The sequence below is a fragment of the Ambystoma mexicanum genome, chromosome 3p (assembly GCF_040938575.1).
Source record: "Ambystoma mexicanum isolate Mex_15411 chromosome 3p, UKY_AmexF1_1, whole genome shotgun sequence".
Classification (NCBI taxonomy): Eukaryota; Metazoa; Chordata; class Amphibia; order Caudata; family Ambystomatidae; genus Ambystoma; species Ambystoma mexicanum.
The window spans coordinates 817,540,935-817,564,606 of record NC_090925.1 but is presented as its reverse complement, the minus strand read 5'-3'; the positions used below and the strand labels follow the sequence as shown (position 1 = coordinate 817,564,606).

Sequence of the window (23,672 nt, the reverse complement as noted above, 5' to 3'; positions counted from 1 at the left end):
TCGCTCCCTTCAATGCTTCGAAATAATAATGGTATTCTCAAATGGCAGTTGAAATATACATAGGCTTCAGAAATATAAAAAGGCCTGGAAAACACCCAAAAAAAACATCCTCATTGAAACACTGGAAAAAAATGGGAGCAACAAAAATGGCAACAACTGCCTAATGCAACAGAAAAGATGTTTTTTCTTTGAAAACAAATCATGGGGAAAGAAGCGTTCATAGGTCGTAGCTCTGTTGAGACAATACATGAAGTGAGCTGGCTGCCTTATTAGAGGGACTTCTGTCAAAACTGAAATCTAGCTAGAAAGCCTTGCTGGGGAATTATGTAAAAGATAAAAGTAAAAACAAAGTTGTTAAACAAATAGAGCGATAGGAAACAGAGGTATGGGCCTCTGGTGCTCACAACACACATGCTATTCAGGACCAAGGAACTCTTACCTGAGACTTCGATAGCTGCTGTGTAACCAAGTGGATGTCTGGGCTGCCGACGCTGGGGGTGATCTGGGAGGAAATAGATGGGTTCTGGATAAGACCTTGAAAGTTGGACGAAATCTCAGTGTGAAGATTGCGTCCGGGCCGACCTGCTGAAGTGACGCTCAGACCTGTTGATGGCTCCAAACTGGGTTTCTGTATTTCTGGATTCTGAAGGAGGGTCGATTTCCTTGGAGTCACAGGGTCCCTGTCACTCGTACCAGATGCCTTTGGGCTGTAGCTGGCAAGATCAAAGACTCCTGCTGCCTGCAATGAGGCAACTGGGATGGTAACAGCCGAGGTGCCAACACCCTCTATTCCCACAAAACAGTTTTTAGCAGGGTGTGTACTCTCCCTGGCATTAGTCATTGGCTGCGGGAGTCGGAATGTGAGAGGCCGTTTCACAGGCCAGTCTTTGGGGCACAAATTGGCTGGCCTTAGCTGGGGTACATTAGTCCAGGAACCTACTGGAGTGACTCTAAAATCAGTTGAGAATCCCTGCCCAGAGTTATATTTCGCCCCAGAGTCAGCACAGACCTGGGTGGATGGTGGTAGGCAGAGCGGTTTGGAAGAGGGAGTCTTGTGGCACGTGGTGGGAGCAGCCACCAGTACCGGGGCAGAGCCTGTCAGAGGGAAGGCCACAGGCTGCCCGGGAAAATAATGGACCATGTTGGCACCAGGGTTAGGGACAGCTTGCACCAAGGCTGCTGGTACAGTCCCCAAAACTGCAGGACGAGCAACTTCCTGCTCTGGCAAAACAGAGACTAGGGAAATGCCCTGAGTGCAAGGGACAATCTTCTCTGCAAAGCCCACAAAGCGCACCGGTGGTTCCTGGATTTTTCCTGCAGGTTGCAGGCCATTGGCCATATTGCTCAAGCGCATAATTTCTTTCAGACATGAGCTAGTGTTTGCGGTGGGGGCTGGCTGAGCTTGGCATGCGGATGTGTCCCCATTTGCTGGGGCCCCATTGGCTGCAGCAGGTTTTCGGCAAGAAGCAGCTGGCTGGGCCGGATCAATCATCTTGCTCCAGCGCTCTAGCAGATTTTTGTCATTCTCACTCAGCATCAGGCCCCCGAAGCCAGCTGCTGTGCGCAACTCCTTCCGCTCCTTTTCCTTCCGCTTTTTCTCACGCTCTTTGGCTCGTTCGTGACGCCGTTTCCTCTTCTCCTCACGCTCCCGCTGGCGCTCTTGAGCAGTAACTGGCTTTTTCAGGTCCTGGGTCTCGGGATAGACACTGACAGCATCTGTGCAGCATAAATAAACAGGAGGTTAGTGGGATTCAGAACTGCCAAGGCAAGCTGGCATGATGCAGAAAAGTGTTAAGATGGCCAAAGGGTAACAGGCTAAACATCTCACACAACAAATACGTGGCTTCTCTCAAGTACCATTATGTTGTATGATATGCAAAAAAAACAAATGAAGTAAAATGTACAACTAAGTATCGGGATGCAGGAACATTTTAATAGTATCATTTGTGTTGCCTATGGTCAGCTGTAAAGCCTTTTGGGATGAGGGTCAAAGGAATGTTACAGTCTACCAAGCAGACAAGCATCATAAGGTGCACGTCTGTTAGTTACAGGTTGGAGCTTGTGCTAATAGCAATGCTTGTAATCCTTTCCTGTAGCTTTGGGTGATTCACAAGAAAGCCTTGTGTGTGGAAGAATCTACAGCCAGTATTTTTCTATGTCACTAGGTTGAAAGATTTTATTCAGAAAGCTGCCCTGGGACCTACGCTGAGGTAACCAGTGAAAACATGACATTTATAAAAATCTCAACAGTTTGTAAACCCTTATAAAAAATAGTTTACTCTGTCGTCCACCGGATATCCATCCTCCTTAGTCTAGTTTTGTTAAACAATGGGCACCTCCCCGTTGGAGGTTACGATCACCCAGCATGAGCACTTTTTCCAAAGGGAAGCCAAGTGTTCACGCATGTCCAGTCTCTGCCACCCTCGTGGGCCCATCTCTAATGTGGACTGTCTGTCTCTCATTCTAGACCTGAGGGAAACAGACAAGGGAAATGGACAATCTGGAGTAAGCAAGACTAAGGATTGGGCTAAAAAAGAGTGACTACATTGTACCCAATTAAGCTTTTTCGTGCTCCTACACCCAGTCACCTTTTCTGGAAGGCTCTGAAGATTACTCAGCATTATAGTTTGTTAGAGTAGAAAGCAGGCAAAGATATCAATATTCAGATGAAGATGCTGCTTGGGCAAATGTATCTGTCCTGGAGAATGCAAGGATGCAGTCCAGGTGGCTACTATTACTGTCCTCTCATTTATAAAGCACCCATCTGCTATTAATATGGTGATGCAATTTTAGTGTGCAGTTGCATGGCTGTGGCCATGTCGGAGGTGCGAGTGGATGATCGGTGGGGACAACGTGTCTAATTGCCAGGACCTGCATTTGTGAGGAGGAGGTAGGCAAAGTGTAGGGAAGAACGTGGGATCAGAGGGGGAAAGCTGATAGAGTGAGGTGAGACTTTAGTGGGTAGGTAGGAAAGTCAGGGGAGAATGAAAGGATAGAATGTACACCATTATAACATAACATTGCAGTAGAACATGACTTGGAAAAGCAGTGCATCGAAATGTCCTAAGGTCTCAGAGCATACAATGAACTTGCAACAAATCAATGTCAAAAGTGTATTTATTTATATTTATTTATTGTGCATTTGTAAGGTGCCGATACATCAAGTACATTGTGTTTCAAAGTGCCCAAAGGGCAACAGGGAGGGAACATAGGAGTGAAAGGCAAACGCAACAAAGAAAGATAGAGGCGGACCTACTAGGCCTTGTAAGCATTCAGAAAGTGCAAGTGCAAGGAGAGAGAAGGGATGAGGGAGTGGGGGGTAAGTGCTAGGTGTACCAAAGATGGAAGTGCTAGGGAGTAAGCAGCTGTTAAGTGACTTGGTGAGAGTGGTCAGCTGCCAATAAATAAGTTCAGGCCTGTGGTGGCATAGGCCAGTGGGTGCCAAGGCAAGTGCTGGGAGCGTGCGGAGACTGAAGGTGATTGGGTGTGGGAGGCTAGGACAAAGGAGGACAAATAAAGGCCCTGGTCACCAATCTCAGCAACTGTGGGGTTTTAGCAGAGGAGGGAGGAGGTGAAAAGGAAGGTCTTGAGGAGCTTCCGGAATCTGAGGAGATCGGCTTAAGACAAAGGAGGCTGTTCCATAGAAGGGAGCCTGCCAAGGAAAGATCGGCCACCAGCTTGCTGTTTAGCGAAGCACTTGAAACACAGAGTTGGTGCTGGAGGAACGTAAAGATCTGGAAGGAGAGTAAATAGTAAGAGCCAGTTGTAGATAGCCTGGTCAAAGGCCCCAGACAGCTTTATGAATGATGCAAAGGGATTTGAATTTGATCCTTGCAGCAACCGGGAGCCAGTGGAGAGATTTTAGAACTGGAGAGATGCGGTCCCTGGGCTTGAGGCCAAGGATAATCCTGCAGCCCTATTCTGGATTAGCTGGAGGGGTCATAGAGAAGAAGAGAGTAGATTAAGGAAAAGGCTATTGCAGTAGTCAAGCCTAGAGAGAATGAGAGCTCTAGCGACATTGAGCTTCTGGGGGGAAGTGAGGAAAGGAAGAATTCCTTTGAGGAAGTGGAGTTGAAATGGGCCTTCTTGGCGAGGTCCTGAATGTGAGGGAGGTTGGAAAGCGAGAAGTCGAAGAAGACACCAAGGTTTCTGGCTTCAGATGAAGGAGAAGGGGGACAGCACATAGAAGATGGCCAGAGTGAGGGGAAAAAGTGGGAGCAGGAAACTCAATAGAATGATCTCAATCTTGCTGGCGTTGAGGCAGAGATCATTGGAAGTACACCAGGACTGGGTGACAGATAGGCAGTCAGGAATGATGGAGGAAGTAAGGAGAGGATCAGAGGGAAGTTTGAAGAAGTGTTGTGTGTCATCTGCAGAACTGGAAGTTGGGGGATGGGGGGGATGTAAAATGGGTGTGCACGCGGAGCAATATAGGTGTTAAAGACCCAGGGAGAAAGGTTGGAGCCCTGGGTTACGCCGCAGGTGGAGATAGAGGTGGGTGAGGAGAAAGAGCCCAGAATAACCTGGGACTGACGGTCAATGAGGTAGGAGGTCAGCCAGTCCAGTTCCCGCTCCTAGATACCTAGGATATTGTGGAGCCGTTTTATGAGGATGGAGTGGTTGACCATATCAAATGCAGAAGAGAGATCAAGTAGAATGATAACAGCTGGAGATTTGACGCCAAGAGATGCAAGCAGTTCCTCACGGGTGTTCAGAAGAGCAGTTTCCGTGCCTCTGGATGCTTGGAATCCAGACTGATGGTTGTGTAGGCAACCAACAAGTTCAATGTGCTGGGTTAGTTGGAGGAAGACCAACTTCTCCAAGACTTTCCAAAGGAAGGGGTTGATAGATATGGGGCAGTAGTTGGCTGGACAAGACAGGTCTGCAGAAATTTTGCAAAAATAGTCTAGCTGGCATAGCAATGAGTTTAACAGTTTGTCCACCACCCCACTACTTGCTCAAAGAGGCAATACAGTAGAATGGAGGAAGCCCCTTGGCCTTATCTAATGATCTTTAACCAAGTTCACATCCCTTAGCGGTGTCATGGATGCTGAACTGCTCTCCATGCAGCAGGTTATAGCCATGTCTGACCCAGATGGGAGCAGATCCCCCAAAGCCAGACACCAATGTTGAGAAGTCTATCCAATGGCAGAGCAGAATGCCAGGTGCAGTGATCGCAAACAAAATCACACCTTTTCAGGTCCCTAGATTACAGCATGTATCCTAAACCTGGTGGGGCTTTAGGACAGGAAGGAACAAATTAGAAGTTCACCAAATCCTGTTTACCCATACCTTATCAGAATGTGTTAAGGACCATTTGTTTCCAAAATATATCTCATGGCTCCACCAGGATTGATGTGTGTGTGTGTGTGTGTGTGTGTGTTCTCTCTCGTTCTCTCCTTCTCTCTCTCCTTCTCTCTTCCCCTCCCACCAGACACCCACAAGCCCCCACCCCCCTCGACACCAACCCCCCTGCACCCTCCGGCTAGCATATACAATAGACACCACCCTACTATCTAGGCACAGACAGGAAAAGGGGCACAGAATCGTAAAGAAAGAAAAGTGTGAAAGTTAAAAGTGATACCAAAGCGAAAAGGCTGAAAGCAAAGCGTAGAGACAGAAAGCAAAAGAAAAGCAGTGAGAAAAGCAGATTGGGGCGAAAAAGCAATTAAAAGCCAGATCGAAGCTGAAAGCGAGAAAAAGTGGGAAAGAAGCAGTGAGTGGCCCGCAGTGAGAGAGGGGAACCAGAAAGGCAAAGAAGATTGACTGGGGCACGCAAAGGAAGGTGCAAGTGTGCACGGAACAAAAGAGGGTGCAATTGTGCACGGAACGGACAGCAGATCAGTAAAGTCCCAGGGGCACGTTAAAGAGGGTGCAAGTGTACACGGAACGGAAGGCAGAGAGTGCAAGTGTGCAAGGAGACGAAAGTATAACAAAAAGGGATGCAGAAAGCATCTGAAGGAAACAAAAGGGCAACAGAAGAACGAGAGATCAAAAAGAGGGTCAGAGTGGTCGCAACTAGGAAAAGCAAAGAGTCTGGTGTTTTTGAAAGCCTCCGATTCTACCCCATGAAAGAATGGTTTATGAATTCAAGACAGAACTGTAATAAATCATGCGTTGTGTTTGGAACCTGGAAGAGGCCTTAAGCTTGGGGGAGAGAGACCCTGAGAGGCCTATTTAAGAAATCAAAGTACATCCCGATAAATAACTGATTTTGTTTTTAAAAGTTGAAAGGGGTCTGAGCTTGGAGAAGGGAACGCCAAGAGGATAACCAAGTTAGAGATTTGTTGAACTGATAAGAGGATTGAAGCGTAGGGAAGGGAACCCTGGGAAGCTTACAAAAGGAACTGTGCTACTATGGTGTTTTGAAACTTGATGAAGCTAAAGTTTGGGGAAGGCAACCCCAAGGGACTTGGTTGGAATAACTACAACAGACCTGTGGAAAAGGTCTTACGAATAACTCTGTGGATTGAACTTATGTGTGTGACATTGACCCAACAGGAGCTGGTGAAAAGACCACCTGAAAACAATCCTGGTTTCCATTTTGTTGAATCACTATTTTTCTTATTTTTGAAAAGACTTCCTATCACATTTTTGTACGAAGTGAGGGCAATCGTACGTTTAGACACAGACTTATTTTGGACTCCTGAACAATGGCCATTAGAAACATCAGTTGAAGGAATTATCCCTTTACAGTTAGGGCCAGTCAGGCATTACACCAACCCAGGGACCTTAGTAAATAAAGGTTTTAAAACAAACCCACTGTGTCTCTCTTGATACCATGCCTGTCTCACAACAGTTGAAAGAGTAAGTATATTCAACCTTTGGGCTTCCCGATTCTGCTGTTTCTACCGCTGTTCACTTCTCATCCTGGGTCCTTTGGAAGAGATCATCCTTCATACTGGGTCCTGTGGTTCTGGCCTTGGCTCCTCCTGGGATTCTGAAGCAACCCGAAGACTTGAACTACTATCTAGTCATACCCAATCACTTCAAGATTTAACATGGTGAGAGTTGCAAGTGGTGGCAGCATGTGGGAATGTAGCATACCTTTGGAAGATAAATCCCTTCCCCTTCTGCTAGCCGGTTCTGCCTAACTTCCAGGCTCAGCTACACAGAGCCAGTCGGACGTGAAGTGCCTTAGAAAAATACAGACACGTCTAACTTTGATTTCTTGTAAATATCACTGTCAAATATTCTGTATAATTTTCCTTCAACCTCCCTCCTCTACCATTTTCACTGAAACTCAGGTTGAAGCCTGACAATGGCATTGCAGCACACAAACCAGACACCTGTGCCTATTCAACCCTATTGGGAGGTCAAACTCTTTCTCACTGCCTCAACTGCTACCTCTTCACTCATCGCTCAGATGCGGATAAGCACTGGGGTGTCAGTATCGTGGCAGCACAGTCGCTCAACCCCTTAGTGGAGGACCAATGACCTTCATGGCGCTTCTGCTACTCCTAGTCACTGCTTTCTCTCCTTCACAGCTGGTTGCGATCGACTCCACTGCAGGCTGGAAAGGAAAATGCTTTTCCAAAAGAGGATGCGGTTACTTTAAGGCTTTTAGAATGGGGCACAACACATGCAAGCATCCTTTTGCACGTCCAGCGCCGCCTCCACCCATGCGTCACCAACCGACATCTCCCAGTTCAACTGTTTTCTGCATTGGTGGTTGTTATACAGCATCTGTTTATAGGATGACAGCTGAGTGGGCATTTTGAAGGGAGAACAAGAACTGGGCATACTGGAATCACCATAAAGGTTAATTATTGGTACTCCAGTGATCTGCTCTTCCTCCTTCCCAATTGATTGGGAAACCAGACTCTGCAGATCCATGAAACAAGTGGAGGAGACAGCATATGCCCAGCCAGGGCTCAGGCAAAAAGGCTGAGCAGTGACTTGCTGGCCTAAGAGAGAACCCCCCCTGAAGGAAGCAGCTAATGAATAGGGCCTCACAAAGGCACAGGGAGTAGCCCAGGTAGCAGCCCTACAGTCCTCAATGGTGACATCTTTTTGAAAGGCCACCAATGCTGCCCTAGCTCTTTTGGAATGCACACGTAAAAACCTTCTGTGGTCACACCACCAATTTCGGGTTCTTTCTCCTTCTTTGCTCGGGTATGCCACGTGTCTGGCTTCAGTTCGTCTAGCTCTCTTGCTACCAACGGTAGTACGCCTGTCACCTCTCGGTCTCTCCCAACTGCAGGACGCTGCACGTCTCTACCTCTGCTGCTCCCTGGGGTCAGCGTGTCTCCTTTTGAAACCTGCGGGCTCCCTCATTTTCCCAGGCTTACCACTTTTTAGATTGACGTAGCCATGGGGCTTCCGCTGTGCAATCTGATCCTTTTTCTCTTTCAGTTGTGGATTCTCTTCTCATCCACGCATCCTCTTCTTCGTCCCAGTAGAACGGGAGCTTAAAAGGAGGTTTTCCATTTCATGTTGGCAATAATACATATTGGCCTTCTCTTCACAGATATTGTTATCAGGAAGCTTCAAAGATGTTATTTTGGCAGGTCCTCTAGGGAGCTCCTCCTGGGAAGGGGAGTCCTTGTCCCTAAAGGGAATGTCTTACCTGGTGAGGTCCCACTTGCCTTTGACCCTAGGGAGGGTATTGCAGAGCGGGCTCCCCTCCCTAGCCTCATAGTAGTCAATGGGAAGTATCGTCCTGTGGGTCGACTGTCGCAGGCAGTGGACGCCTCCGCACCCCGACCAGTGCACCAGGAAGGCAGCAAGCCATTCCCTGAGGTGGCCAGGGGGCCCCAGTGCATGTGGGGCCCAAAGGGCCTGAGCGCAGGGCGAGGCTTAAGCGAACCAGGACATGTGGTCCAGCAGGAGTCTCTGGAAAGCTATGAGGGCCCCAAACAGTCCAGGACCTCCTGGGTTTGCATCCTAGAGCACAGGGCCTACATCGACTGGCCTCAGAGGGCCATAGCGGAATTAGTGTACCACCAAGCACAGCAGCGAGACAGCCAGGTGTGAGGAAGGCAGTCAGGGCGATCCTTGGGACCTGGCCAGGGCTCCTTGAGGCAGCATCGGGCATTCTGAGTCTGCAAACTGCAAGAACTGAGCCAGAGCGCTCACCCACATCCGGTCATGGCAGTGGTCCCGGTGCGCCCTGGCCCTCTCTAGAGGGAAAAGCTCTAAGACACCCGGGCCAGAGCCACGGACAGCCAGAGGTTGCTGCCACCGCCCTCAGGCGCATGCCCCCGATACTGGTTATCCGCCGACCTGCTCAGCGGCAGTCAAAGCGCGCCCCTGCAGGGGCCCCACACTTCTCGCAAGGACTAAGCTCTAATGCCTAAAAGCCAGATCTCAGGGGGGCGGCGGGAGGATCCCGTCTGTTGTAACCCACTTCCCACGTCCACGGGCGCCAAGCAGTCGATATGGGTGCGAAGGCCACCCGGTCCTACATGACAAGTTTCCCAGTTCCATGCATGACACATCGAGACAGTCTTTGTTTTGGCTTTCAATTGTATGCTGGAACTTGTAGTTTTGCTTTTCCCATGGTACAGATGGGCGTACAAGTCCCAGCATGCAGTGCGAAAGAAAACAAAAGGACGGGCAGCTATGGACGGCTTGTTAAATAGTATGGTTCCTAGGAAAACATGCTGCCTCAAAACAAAACTACAGAGGTCCTTAGCAGGTTCGCTCGTATAATCGGTACATGGATCAATGAGCTAGCTGACTTTAAAGTCCGGAAACTAAGGCGTCAATAGCTTGTCAATGATGTCTGCATTTCTTAATATTTCTTCGTAGACTTCAGGACCACCCGAGGAGAGTTTCCACTCTTGGGTTCATAAGGCATCTTGCACAATACCTAGTGTTTAACAACAGAGGAAACTCAGGAAAATTACAAGTGTTAAGCCTTGAAAGGGAATAGAGGACAGAAGTGAAGGTATTGGGCATCATCCAAAGAAGAGCAATCACAAGAAAAGTCTACCTGGTGGGTGAGCGAGGGGACAACTGCAAAAAAAAAAGAAAAAAAAAAAACACACACTTCAATTTGTAGAGAGAAGGCTGAAAGCAAAATCACAGCACGAGTGTGAATGGAAAGGCGAGGACCCCAAAATCACAAGCATGCAGAACGGTCAGCTACTGCACCAAAGCCATAAACTGGAACCAGTGATATGTAATAAGGGACCACAGGGGTTAGAACAAATTCTAGGCATAAAAAGGCACAAACATGTCTGAGAAAAGCAACCCTGACATTAGGTGTATGGAAGCAATATATAGCAAAAAGATTGGGGACGAGGGGACAGCATATAGTCATGGGAAGATGTGTGTGGGAGTAAAGATAAGTCACATGAGATTTGGTTGTAGAACAACCCCAGTTGAAGAATTCAGAATATGAAGCCAGGCATGAACAGTCCTGAGTTTCGAAACAAGAACTGTGTACGACTAAGTTGTTGGAAACAAATCTTCCAGTTTAGAAGGATGTTATCTCTGGATGAAGTAAAGTATACAACCCTGCAGATAGGAACAGTACAATCTAAATCAACATATTTTCTGGGGTTTTTGTGGCATCTCTCCAATGGAAGATATTACAATTAGTGAGGGGAGCAAAAAAAAAAAACAAGAAAACCAAATTAAAATTGCTGTGTAAAACTGAGCACAAATGAGACTACAGACAACAGATTGTCTTGTAAGCATTCCATAAGTGGGTGCACGATTTAAATAAGCTGGCTAGTCACCCTAGATGTCGCTGCATAAGCTATGGTCTTTTGGGTGAGAAGGCTTAGACTTCATTTTACCCAAATTGTCAACATAGCGATAGAATTATCCCCTTGAACTGGATCGACTTGGAAAAACAATTTGTGCAGTGACCCAATAATACAGAATTCCCTGTACAGAATTTTCCATGCTGGCTGCTGTAAGCAACTCATGGTGGCAACAGTAAAGAAAGACACAAGTGATTTCAGTTGAAGGGTGTTTAAACTGTAAATGCAGGGTGGAAAAATGCCTAAACTACATCTAAACCTAAGATGGGAGCAAGCTCCTACCATCAAATGAAAAATAAGGCAGTCCTTGTGGCGTTGTGTCAAAATAAAAAGGCCTATACTAAAAAAAAAAAAAAAACTATTGCCAAATCCTTACAACTAATTACAATAAGAGTGTGGGATAGGGTTTTCAATAAAGAAAGAAGTGTTCCCAGCATGAGGCAACAGTTCTGTATCAGCTATCAGGTTCTCTGATGTCCAAGTCTCTTTTCAATAAAAAAGTCTCTTGCTTTCGAGGCTTGATGTATCCAACAAACAAACACAAAGTTCTGCTTCACGTTTAATTTGTTTGATGGCTACACCCCTGGGTCCTCCTCTTGCTGGTGTAGACCCTTCACAAAATCGTATTCAACAAATTGGCTAAAAAGTTCCCTTTTCAATGAACTTTGGGTGATCACTTTCCACCCTGGATCTCCCTTTTTCAGGCTTGGACCCCTTTCAGATGTTAGCCTCCCTCCTTTGGGTTGACTCTGGCTTTTCTTACTTTCTTTTTTTTTTTTTTTGGAACTTTACTCAGTAAAAACTGAGTTTTGTCAAAACCTTCCAGATCTAGCGCAAAGTAAAAGAAGAAGAACGGAGGGTCGCACAAAATACCTCCCCTATGGGGGCTGGCCAGGCCTCCGTCATTATCAGGACCACTTTCCTGATGGATTTAGATCATCTTTAAGCTGAATCAGAACCCAGAACCAAGCCACCCTCGGGCCGAAGACTGTTTATCTGTTCAAATACTAGCTCGATCAGTTTGGCCAGGGCATGGGTCCATCTTGTATTCTCGCCCGAGATTAGCCTGTTCCACAGTTCATCCGTTTGGAAGATCCACATGTTTTCAGCCAACGAGGGGAGGTATAGCTTTCTGCTTTCAATCGTGTAGGGGCACTCTACCACGAGGTGCTTTAAGGTCTCGATAGCAAGATCATTTTTACATAATCGGCAGCGCTTCTCGACTCCAGCACCTCTAGTTGTTATGATCTCTCTTGTAGGGAGCAGGTTGACTCTGGCTCTCATGACCGAGTTTCTCAGCTTCTTATTAGGGAACTTAGCACAATATTGCAGGGGTTTTTCCCCTTGTTGAAAGTGGGAGGTAGATGTTTCAGAAGTTTGTTCCCCACCGCTTTCTCTGTTGTCAAGATCCAGTCCATGTCTTCCGTTTTTTTTTTATTCGTTCTGGATTTTCTTTCAGCTCTTTCTCAGTACATTCAATTATGCTCAGGTCGTTTTTTCTGGCTTCAACCCATTTGTTCAAGGCAACACACTTGCCTAATTCAATCTCTTCCCGTATGATGTTATAAATGGGTAGGGTGTCTGACATGATGATGCATCTGTAGAGGCGCATGGCGCTTTGATCAACCGTTGATGCTAATGATATGAGCCCCAACTCTCTCCTTATTGCTGGCATAGCAGTTGATTTAGGTAGGCCTACGACCGTCTTCCAGAGATGGCCTTCAATTTTGCTCCAGGTATTTCGCCTGAAGTATAACGCGCACTCAGTTCCATAGGTCAAAGCTGGGACAACTTTTGCGTTATAGAATGTTATTGCCGGAATCAGGGAGAATTTTCCATATTTGCGATCCACTGCTCTTGTTTGGGTCGTTAGCCTTTTCACTTTTTCCCAAAGTTGATTAAGGAGACTCTTTTCCAGTCCCGAACTGTCCAATTGTATCCCCAGATATTTAAAGCTGGTTACAATTTCGATTTTGGACTCATCCAGGAAGATCTTTACATTTTTCGTATTTTTACTGGGGACTTTCTCAAACACCATTACCTTTGTCTTTGCTTTGTTGAGTTCAAGATTATTTTCCAAAATGTAAGACTCCAGATTACAAAGTTTTCTTTGTAGGCCCACCTTCGTCTGATCAATCACAATGATATCGTCTGCATAAAGTAGCCGCGGGATCTCTATTTTCCCGATTTTGGGGGGAAAAGATCGAATTTTTTCTTCGGAGAGTTGGTAGTCGCCTAAGAAAGCTGTGAACAGTACCGGCGCCAACGGGCACCCCTGCTTTACTCCTCGTTTTACATTAATCTCCTCTGAGAGCATGCCCTGATTGTTAAGTTTAACTCTGATTTTGGTGTTCGAGGAGTGCTTTTATGGGCTCCAATATTTCGTAGGACAGTTCCAACCTTGTAGCTTTGCCCAAAGACTTTGTCTGTCAATCTTGTCAAACGCCTTAGAAAGGTCCACGAAAGCTAGGTACACTTTAGGCGCCCCCTCTTTGACTTTTGCTTTCAAGATGTTAAGTATTAAAAGATTGATAGAAGTGCAACCATTTTTTTGAAAGCCAGTTTGGAGCTGATCTTTGGCCTGGCTGTCTTTTTCCCATGCTCGAAAATGGACGAGGAGGCGGGTAGCGTAAAGTTTGCCTAAAATGTCCAGTAGGGCGATAGGTCTATAACTCGTCAGCCCCTTTTTGTATATCGGGACGATCACCGCTTTCTGCCACGATTCCGGCACCATATTCGTTCTGCCGCATTCCGAAAAGATTTTGCTAATCATTTCTGCCCATTTTTTGGGGAACATTTTTAGGTCTGTATTCGTGAGTCCATCAAGACCCGGGGCTCTAGATGTTTTCAAATTCCGTATAGATGTTTCGATATCTGCAGTATTCGACAGGTCAACTCACGTTGTCACCTGGTTTTGCTTTGTCCCTTGAGTGTAGATGGTGGGGCCGTCAAATTCTGCAGTAAAGTATTGGATCCAGTTTTCTTTGGTTACTGCATTAGACATAGAGGCAGACTGGGAACCGTTCATCTCTTTTATCAACCCCCAAAATTCGCTTGATTTTTTAGTTTGTAGTTTTTGCATCATTGCTTCGGCGTCATTTTGATATTGTGTGGCTCTGTGTTGTTTGCGCCAATTTTTATAGCCTTTAATTTCCATACGCCAATTTTTCCAATGAAGCTTGTCGTTCGATTTCTTTGCTATTCTTCACAAACGACGACCAATTTTTCTTTTTTCCACCACCGTCTTATCGTACGTATGCTTGTTTTCTAGAGGGTTCTTCGGTTTCCCTGAGCCCTTGACCTGGAATGCTAGAAGTAACGGCAGGTAGTTCGGTCTTTCTTTCCTGTCATTCCATGCCTGGTCACTTACTCTCTTCTCCCAGGTATATTTAATTTTCTCAATGTCTTGTTCAGTTAACCGTAGACGGGTCTGTTGAATGTTTAGCTCCATTGTCCAGTCGTACGTTTTCGATATTGTTGTGGTACGCCATGTGCAGCGGAGTAGATTGTGGTCACTATGGATGGTTTTTTGGACCTTAAAGCCAGTCAGCCCGTGCATGAGACCATTGGAGATGAAGATGTAGTCCAACGTTGCTTTGGATCCGTTGCGTTCCCATGTCGGGCTATTCATTTGGTTTGGGAACAAAGACACAACATTTTGCACATTTCTTTGGCTGATAACTTAATTCCAGGCTTTGCCTCTTTCAATGGTGGGATCCAGGCCTCCCCGCTGCACGCTAGAGCAGTAATTGTCGCCCAAAGCCTCAGTACATTTACCGTTCAGATCGCCGCATATGATGAGCTCGATTTTATCGAATTCTGCAAACAGCTGGTCGATCGTTTCAGAGATGTTATTACAGAATGTTTTTGTAGACATTCGCTGGGGATTCCAGTAACAGTTTATTATGGCCACCGTTTTATGAAAGCCATTTTCCATTTTGGCCTTTCCCTGGAGTTGCGAGGTCAAGGTGACTAACATTTCGTAGGACTGTTTCCACTTTTTAGGTTCACTCAGTCCCGTATCTGTTTTTATAGCGGTTAGTAGACCCGATGACGGTCTATCTAGCAGGCCTTTAACTGCAGGGGAGATCAACACAGAGAACCCGTCGAGAACTGGTTGGTAAACGAGCCAGGTTTCTTGTAGGCAAAGAATATCATAGGAACCCAGATTGCCATCTCCGGGTGTCGTGAGGTGCATGTGGCCTCTCCTATTCCATGAGCCCAAGTTGTAGGATTCCTTTACGGGTTGCTCGTTGCTTTTGTCGTTGAAATTTTTGTTGGAATCGATGCGGCAAGCTAACCCTGGTCATTGCTATTTACCATTCTTTTTCGACCAATTTGTCATTAGCCACTTCCATGGGCCTTTCGGTTGTCTTTCATCTTCCATTTTTTCCTGGTGCGTGTCATATCTATTTATTAAATCCTCTGGGTGTTCACAATCCGACCTGGTACGGTATCCGGTGTATCGCTGATCTTCTTTGTTGTTTCTTGTGGGGTTCTCCATCCAGTCAGCCTGTTTCTTAGTGTGTTGATAATGACTTTGGTTTGTGTGATCTCTCTCCGTCCTGTCTGAGGGGCCTTTTACACCACTGCCTTGGTAGTATGGGCGTCTATATGTCTCCTGCCTTTCCTGAGTCTTATACCCTCGGGTTTGCTGGTATAAGTCTTCCGTTTTGGATCTGTAGTGATTTTGATGTTTAGGCTTCAGTCTTTTCCTCTTCGGGGGCTTGGCTCTCCGTATTTCTTTTGTGTTCCATCAGGGAAAAGCCTAGTTGGTCAAATTCTTCATAGACTGACTCATCAATATATTTGATGGCTACTGCTTTCAGATGTATAAATGCTTTCGCCTTCTTTTCCCTATGATAGGGTTCGACAAGCACAAGGTCCTCTGTCCTAATCTTTTTCAAGGTTTTCCTTCTCTTGGTTATCTTGAGTATTGTTGGTCTATTTAGAATGCGGAAATTTTTCTCCACTTCCCTTTGCTCCAGCTTGAAAACTTGTATCTCTTCTTTGGAAGCCTTTCTACTTCCCAATTCACTTCTTTCTAATCAATACTTCCGCAGACTTCTTAGGACGTCTTCTCTTTCACGCGGTGGTCGCTGTTTGGGAGGGCTTCTTCTTGTTCTAGACACCTCTGTCTGAAGCTTCTCATTATCCGGCGTTAGTTTGGCGACAGCTCCCTGTACGACTGACAGACTTGATACACTCTTTTCACTCTGGCTTGGTCCATCCCTGTCCCTTATGGGTTTTGCTGTGTGAGTTTCAGCTTGATCGGTGTGCTTTTTCACCCCCACTTCTGTGGCGGCTTCCCTTGGTTCTAGTGGCCCTTTTTCTGAGTGAGTAGAGATATTCATTAAGTCGGTACATCCTAGGAATTCCTCTATTGTTCTTGGATATCTCAAAGGGCCGGTCACCTCTGGTTTAGTTGTTATTACTATTAGGGAACTGTGTAAATCTGAGTAAGCTGTTGTAGAATAAAATCAAGTAATAGCTCACAAACAGCTCACCTTGGCAATCGATGACTCCAACTGGAGAGAAGATAAGTAGATGCCAGGTTTTCACAAAAATTCTTATTACGAGCGGTGGCTGTTCGTACCTCTTGCAGGAAATCAGTGAGTACAGCAATAAACCGAGCATTGGGGAACATCTTTTCTGGGCAAAACAAGGAAGTTGGAGAATCCTTACGGGATAAAGCATCTGCTCTTAAATTCTGTCTGCCAGGCCAGTATATAAATTCTATCCGAAAAGGTAAGAAGAAGTAAGCCCAACGTGCTTGTCTGCTGTTAGTGGGACAAGCATTTTGGAGAACCTTGAGATTTTGGTGATCAGTACGCACCAAGACAGGGAAGGGTGAGCCCAAAAGCAAATGTCTCCATTCCTCGAAGGCGCGTTTGATAGCCATCAGTTCCTTCTCAAGTACTGAATAATTTATCTCAGCAGAATTAAAGGTCTTGGATAAGTATGCCACCGGTCTTTCTTCACCTTGTTCTGATGACTGTAACAACACAGCTCCTAACGCATTCTGAGAAGCGTCTGTCTCGACAATGAATTGTTTGGATTGGTCAGGGTTGATCAAAATTGTTGAGGAAGTAAACATTTCCTTCAAAATATCGAATGCTTTCTGAGCTGATTCATTCCAAACAAATGATACCCCTTTCTTAAGAAGTCGAGTCAAGGGGAGTATGATTTCTGAGAAGGAAGGAATAAATTTACGATAAAAATTTGCGAACCCCAAAAACCTCTGTATGTCCTTTATTCCTGTTGGAATAGGCCAATCCACAACTGCGGATATCTTCTTGGGGTCCATGGAAATGCCCCGGGAGGATAGGACAAATCCTAGGTAGGTAACTTGTCTCTGATGGAATTCACATTTGGATGCTTTGCAGTAGAGATGGTTGGATTGCAGACGTTCTAGTACGGTGTTAACATGATGAATATGTTCCTCTTGGTTGTTGGAGTAAACAAGGATATCGTCGAGATAGATGATGACGAACCGGAAAAATATGTCGGCAAATAGATGGTCCATGAATCTCTGAAATATCGCAGGAGCATTAACTAAGCCGAATGGCATAACGTGATATTCATAATGTCCAAAAGGAGTCCGAAATGCAGTCTTCCATTCGTCTCCGGGTGCAATACGAATAAGATGGTATGCACCACGAAGGTCCAACTTGGTATACCAAGACGCCCCTTGAACCGCTTCAACAATGTCCGTGATGAGAGGCATGGGATATTTGTCAGTAGTGGTTATCTTGTTGAGACCCCGATAATCAATACAGGGACGGAGCTCATCAGAGTCCTTTTTGGGGATAAAGAATAATGATGCTCCTGCAGGAGACACCGACTTAGAAATGAGACCATTCCGTAAATGGGTTTGAAGGTATTCTTTTAATGCCGATTTTTCTATTTGCGAAAGAACGTACATGCGGCCAAAGGGAATGGGCTGATCGGGAAGCAGGTCTATGTGACAGTCATCTCTTCGATGAGGAGGGAGATTAGGAAATTCAGGGTTTTCAAACACTGATCGGTAAGGCTCATGACAGTCAGGAATCTCAAGTTGACTGATGGAAGATACAGTCGGTTTGAATGTCTCATCTGAAGGTATACGGATCCCCACTGATTCTTGAGAAAGACAATGACGGACACAATATTCTGACCCTAGAAAAAGGGTTCCAGCAGCCCAGTTTATGAATGGGTTATGTAATCTCAGCCAAGGGAGTCCTAGGATAATTGGATAATGGGCAGTTCTGATTACATCAAAAACCAGGGTTTCTTTATGGCTAGATATTTTACAAGTGAGCGGAATGGTTTGCTCTTTAATGGGGCCCGAACTCAGAGGTGTACCATCTACTCCCTGAATAGGAGTAACCAAAGTCTTTGGTACCTGAGAGATACCGTGTAATTTTGCCCACTCCACATCCACAAAGTTACCAGCCGCTCCACAGTCTATTAAGGCCGGAATACCTGGGATGACATTTTCTGGTAGCAGGATGGAAAGAGAAACTACCACCATGGCCTGGTTGCTGAGAGAGTTGTCAAGTGACATACTGGTCTGATACGGGGAAGAATGGTGCTGGGCACTTACCGGTCTTCCCCCAACGGTAAGGCTTTGAGGTTTCCCGACTTGGGAATAGGAGACCGACGAGGAGGAACTAAGTGACAGTCTTTCAAAACATGAGTAGAGGACCCACAGTACATACATAGTTTCAAAGATCTTCTCCTATCCCTTTCAGTAGCTAATGGTCCCAACTTGCATGGGTTCTTCAGTAGGAGACAGAGGTTTCTGAGGGGTTGAGGAATGATCCCACTGTGGTCGTGTTCCTTTCCCCTTTTTCTTTTCGCATGTCCTTTCATGCATTCGGTAATCAATCTGCATGGTTAAAGTGATCATATCAGCTAGATTAGCGGGACGAGGGACTTTAGAGACCTCGTCTTTTAGTTCATCTGTGAGACCTCTCCGAAAAAGAGTGAGGAGACCTTCATCTGGCCAGCCTAGTTCAGAGGATAGTTGTTTAAACTGAGTGATATACCAAAGTAATTCCTCGTTTCCTTGTTTTAAATCGAGAAGTCTCTCGTGTGTGGCAACCGAAATCTCCTTTCTTCCAAACATGGTTTTTAGGCTGTTAGTGAAGGCGGTGTAAGAATCGAGAATAACATTGTTGGAGGTTACTCCAACAACGCAGGCCCAGAAAGGTGGGAAATAATATAGCCTACCTTATCTTTATCGGTAGGGAAGAAGCGAAGTTTAAATGTAAATTGGACGGTACAACTGTCAAGGAATTCTTTTAATCTGTAGGGATCACCGTCGTACATAATGGAATGTAAGGACGACGGGGGAGAGTCTGAAAAAGCTCTAGCTACCTGATGTCGTAGTTGAGCATTATTCTGTTTCAAGGACTGTACCTCTAATGACATGGCCTGCATGGCCGTCATTAGCTGCTGCATTTGCTGTTCCATTTGGAATTACGATTGCCAATATTCTTTCAGGCGTCGCTTACTGTTATTACTATTAGGGAACTGTGTAAATCTGAGTAAGCTGTTGTAGAATAAAATCAAGTAATAGCTCACAAACAGCTCACCTTGGCAATCGATGACTCCAACTGGGAGGGTTTAAGCAGCTGTGAAGATTTCCCAGTGACAGCCCTGGCCCCTCAGCCCAGGGTAATGTAACCCAGGAGAGCGGGCAGGACTCCCAGGGAAACCCTCAATGGGAAGAAAACCCTGGACGAAATCCCAGCTCGTGTAGATCAGGTTTTATGATGGAAGGTTGGACGTCTCTGACAGGAACCCCCGGGAATCACACAAGACACCGTGTCTGCAGGAATGAGAAGTGAAGAAATAGGGAGCAGGTTAGAGGAGGGTTCATAGAAGGGAAAGGAAAGAAATACCAATGGGAACACTCTCACCCAAAAAGGACTGGGGGAAAATTCGGATCTGGAACCTGGCTGAAAAGGACAGCTCCGGGCGAGTCGGGAGAGTCTGGAAGGATAACAGGAGATGAGGACCTGGTAGAATATTCAAGGGAATCCTAGAGAAAGGGAACTTACTCAGATGGGGATCTGACCGGAATGGGAGACAAATAAGATGGATTCGCGAAGCCGGTGGAGAAGGAAACCAGCAAAGGCTGAGAGGAGGATCTGACAAGAGAAATTAACACAGGGTAAGTAGGAGCCGCAATCAACAGAGAGAAATGAGAGCATGAAGAGAAAGGTTTCAGAAGCGAACTCACGGAGCGTCAAAGGCAGAAGCGACGCGAAGCACTGGTCGCTTCGTTTCCGGATAAAGGATCACGTGATCGGTCGTCCGCACGTCAAGGGAGCGTGCAACCACTAGACCGCTGCCAGCAGGTCGGGAAAATTCACCAGCTTCCATCTTAGAAATGTTAGGAATCAGGACGCCGCACAAGCGGGTCCGTGCCCATAAAGACCACTTGCCGCGATGTGTAACATTAGTGCTTGGAGCTTGTCGATTTTTGCTCACCAGCGGTTCGCTGAGACCCAGCCCCCTCCGGTCTTCTTTAACAAATGTTTTGACGTCCTTCTTTGAGTTTGATTTCCTTTCAATCAGATCAATTTTTACGGGCTGCGTCTTTTGTGCTTTGGCCTGTGGCCTCCCTTCTGATTTATCTTGCGCCAAAATCAACACAGTTTTCTTTTTTCCAATTGCCTGTGTCACTGACTCGTCTACACCATCCTCTGAGGTCATAGAAATAGTTGGGAACCTTTTATTCAAAATTTCCAAACTTTCGATCTTCTTTTCTAGTGCTTCAATTTTGGTTTCCCACATTGTTTTCTGATTTGGCAATATCTGGGATCTGTCTATCGCTCTTTCCACTTGGATCCCAGTCGAATTTTTCATGTTCGCGATCTTTTTTTCCAGTGCTTCTAGTTTCCTTTCGTACTGAAGATTCTGGTTGAGCATAATATCAGCGTTTGGTGGTAAAACAGGAATCCATCTGGGCTAATTTCGCCATGATGTTGGAGAGGATTGCTGTATTGTCTTGTACGTTTTCTTTAATTGTTTCGTACATCTTACAGAAGGGCGCAAAGACAATGGTCATAGCCGACATGATGGCAATCATTTCTGGTTTCTTATTTGGCGATTCGTTTTGTAGGGCCACAGCAATTTCACTGAGTCGTCTCTTTTTCGGTGAGGCTTGAGTTTTGTCCGGTCTTCTCAAAGGTGCTGAGGAGTTTAAGTCTGGGCATTCCCCTATTGATCTTAAATTTCTGTCGCTGTTAAAGGGGTTTCTTGGTGATCCAAATTTCGTCGATAAGGGGGGTGAAGCAGAAGATACCCTCCTGGACAGATGAGGCTTTGTCCAAGCCAAACGCTCCTCTCTGTCCTGCTGTGTCTGGTTCGTTCGATTGGATTCCCAATCGAAATGCGCCCCCTTTGAATCCTCTTCTTCGTGGTCGTTATCTGAAACGAGGATCTCCTCTATAGTTTGAGGAACCCCATTAGGAGCGGTTAGGGTCTGGGGAATCTCGATCCCACCTCTTGGGAGATCATATGTGCCCGAAAGGATCGATTCCTGAGTCTCAGGTCCTTTTGCTTTTTCAATGTCAATATTTAAGTCTTTTATAGGTGCCATGGCTTTTTCCTGCAAAAGGCCGTTTGGTCGGACTTGTTTGTCTCTTGCCACTGTAGGCGGCTCAGTTCTTCTCTGTTTTTGTGCGGGCTGGGTTTGAATTACTATTTCCAGCATCTCTGCGTCTGATACTTCCGTATCAATGCTCTGTTTTCTTTTATGTTGCAGTGTGAAAAAAGCTTTTAACAGGCGTGATAACAGAGGGTTTGGCAGCCCTTTTTTGTTTACTTTTCTTGCTTTTTGATCTCCCAGCATGGTATTTTTTGCGCTCTTGTTTTCGCCGTTTTTTTTGCTCCTTGCGGCCTTGTTTTTGCTGGTGTATTTGGTTTACCTCTTTTTTTTCTTTTAGGACCAGAACCAGTTTTCAGTTGTTCACCGTCCGTTTCTTTATTAGAGTCTTCTGGCTCTCCCTCTGAATGGTTTTCACTCTCCGAATCTTCTTCATCCGATTCCGTGTCTTTGTCCGGATCGGCAATTATCACAATGTCTCTGGCTTCTCTCAAATACTTAGCGCTCTTTGCCGGATTTTTACCCAGGCCTAGCACAGTTTGCTCGCTGTCCTGATCAAGCTTGAATGGATATCGCATTTGGCACAGAGTTTTTCTTTGCTGTTCCAATGGGCGGTTTTGTCGCCATTTTTCCTTCCACCATGGGACTTATTCCCCCCCCTCAGTAGTTTTTCGCTGAGGTGGTGTTTCAATTTTTTCAAGATCATCCGTTATTGTTTCTTCATTCCCTGTCACCTTTACCCCACATGAGCCTCTGTTGACATTAATGGCATTAATTGCTCCGATCCACATCACCTCTGGAGATGTATCTGGTTTGGTGGTGAAAAGCAATCCAGGGCACTCCCTTTTTTCCTTCAGGTTTCAGGTCTTTCTCGCCACCGCGGCTCATACGCCGGTAGGAGTCAGGCTGGAGTCCTTCTCCAGCCGCGCCCGGCCACTCTCCGAGCCTAAGGACCGGACTCGGTTCGAGACCCTGCGAGACGGGGACAGACACAGGCACAGGTGCGTCCTCCGTCAGCGGAGCAGGCGCGTTCGAGAGCTGCTCATCTGCTCCTGTCTCCCTGTCCATCCCGGATAGCGGAACCGACTGGGAGACCGCCGCCATGACTGACTCCGCCGCTTGCCCTCGCGGGTTAGGTAAGTTCGAATTTCCTGTTTTGATGTTCTTAGCCGACTCATACGCCGGGGGTTGAATGTTCGTCAGCGCCGAGGTTACGGGGTTTTTAGAAGTTAGCTGAGCCGTATGTAACAGCTCTATGATAGATGGCGACGCCATTGAAGTGGCCCTCGGTCTGGGGGCCGAGTCGGACTTGCTCCTCCTCCTCTTATCCGGGCTCAGTTTCCCTTCCGAGTGAGATGGTTTTTTCAACTGAGAGTCTTTCGGGAGTGTTTTGGGACTTTTCAAAGCTTTTGAAGCTTTCAGGGGACGTACCTCTGGCTCCATTTGGCTTTGGCTTCGCGTCCGCAGCGGACTGCAGCAGACTGGCTCACAGCTCCGCTCACCGCTCCGCGGTGTTTCACGTCAGAAATAGACACTTCCTGCAGCTTCCGCACAACGATGTGGACTGGTGCAGCAGACTGGCTCACACCTCAGGCTCACAGCTCCGCTCACCGCTCCACGGTGTTTCACGTCAGAAATAGACACTTCCTGCAGCTTCCGCACAACGATGTGGACTGGTGCAGCAGACTGGCTCAGACCTCCGGCTCACACTTACTTTCATGAATCTCTATGTCTTTTTAAACAGTTATCCGTGCTTCAACCCTTTTGTCAGCTTCCCTCTTGCAGTTTCACTCTCGCTAACTTTTACAGCACACTGTTCATATGCTCATTTCACCAAGCGGGACTCATTTCCCTTCGCTTCGCAATCATCTGTCGGTCAAAGACTTTCAACGGTACAGAGGATTTTACAAGACCTTTGTATGACCACTTTGACCTCTTCCTCGTCTTTCCCCAAGGCCTTCTGGTTATGGTAGTTTCTACCATCGGGTAATTGCCCAGTTTCCTGCGTGAGCACCCCCGCGGTGCCATACTCCTCTTCTGCTGGTTTCCCCCCTCTTTAGCTTTTCAAAGTTCAATTTAGCCGTTGGCTATTTATCGTTCAACACAGTTTGGTTTCTTATCGGCTCTTCCCTCGACTGACCGGCTGTGATGAATTGCTTGGCTTTCTTCTCCTTTGAGTCAAGGTTGGTACCACAGAGACCCGCGTCTCTTCCCGGCTTGGGTATCAGCGGGAGACGGTCTCATGAACCATAGACATCTGGTGCAACACATTCTGGCTATTGTTCGCAGACTTATAATTCCTTCTGCTGAGGTATCACAGGTTTTGGTCGGAAAGGGCAAGTTCGCTTCTCTCCTGG

General features: G+C 46.4%; 1 protein-coding gene across 3 annotated transcripts in view; it reads right to left on the bottom strand.

Annotated features, from left to right (window-relative positions):
- MAPK7 (mitogen-activated protein kinase 7) overlaps nucleotides 1-23,672 on the bottom strand; it is a 517,088-nt gene that overhangs the window by 172,376 nt on the left and 321,040 nt on the right. For all 3 annotated transcript variants that reach the window (XM_069651868.1, XM_069651869.1, XM_069651870.1), the window contains one exon: nucleotides 440-1,716. In XM_069651868.1, the coding sequence (XP_069507969.1) occupies nucleotides 440-1,716 (1,277 nt within the window). The remainder of the gene's footprint in view (nucleotides 1-439; nucleotides 1,717-23,672) is intronic.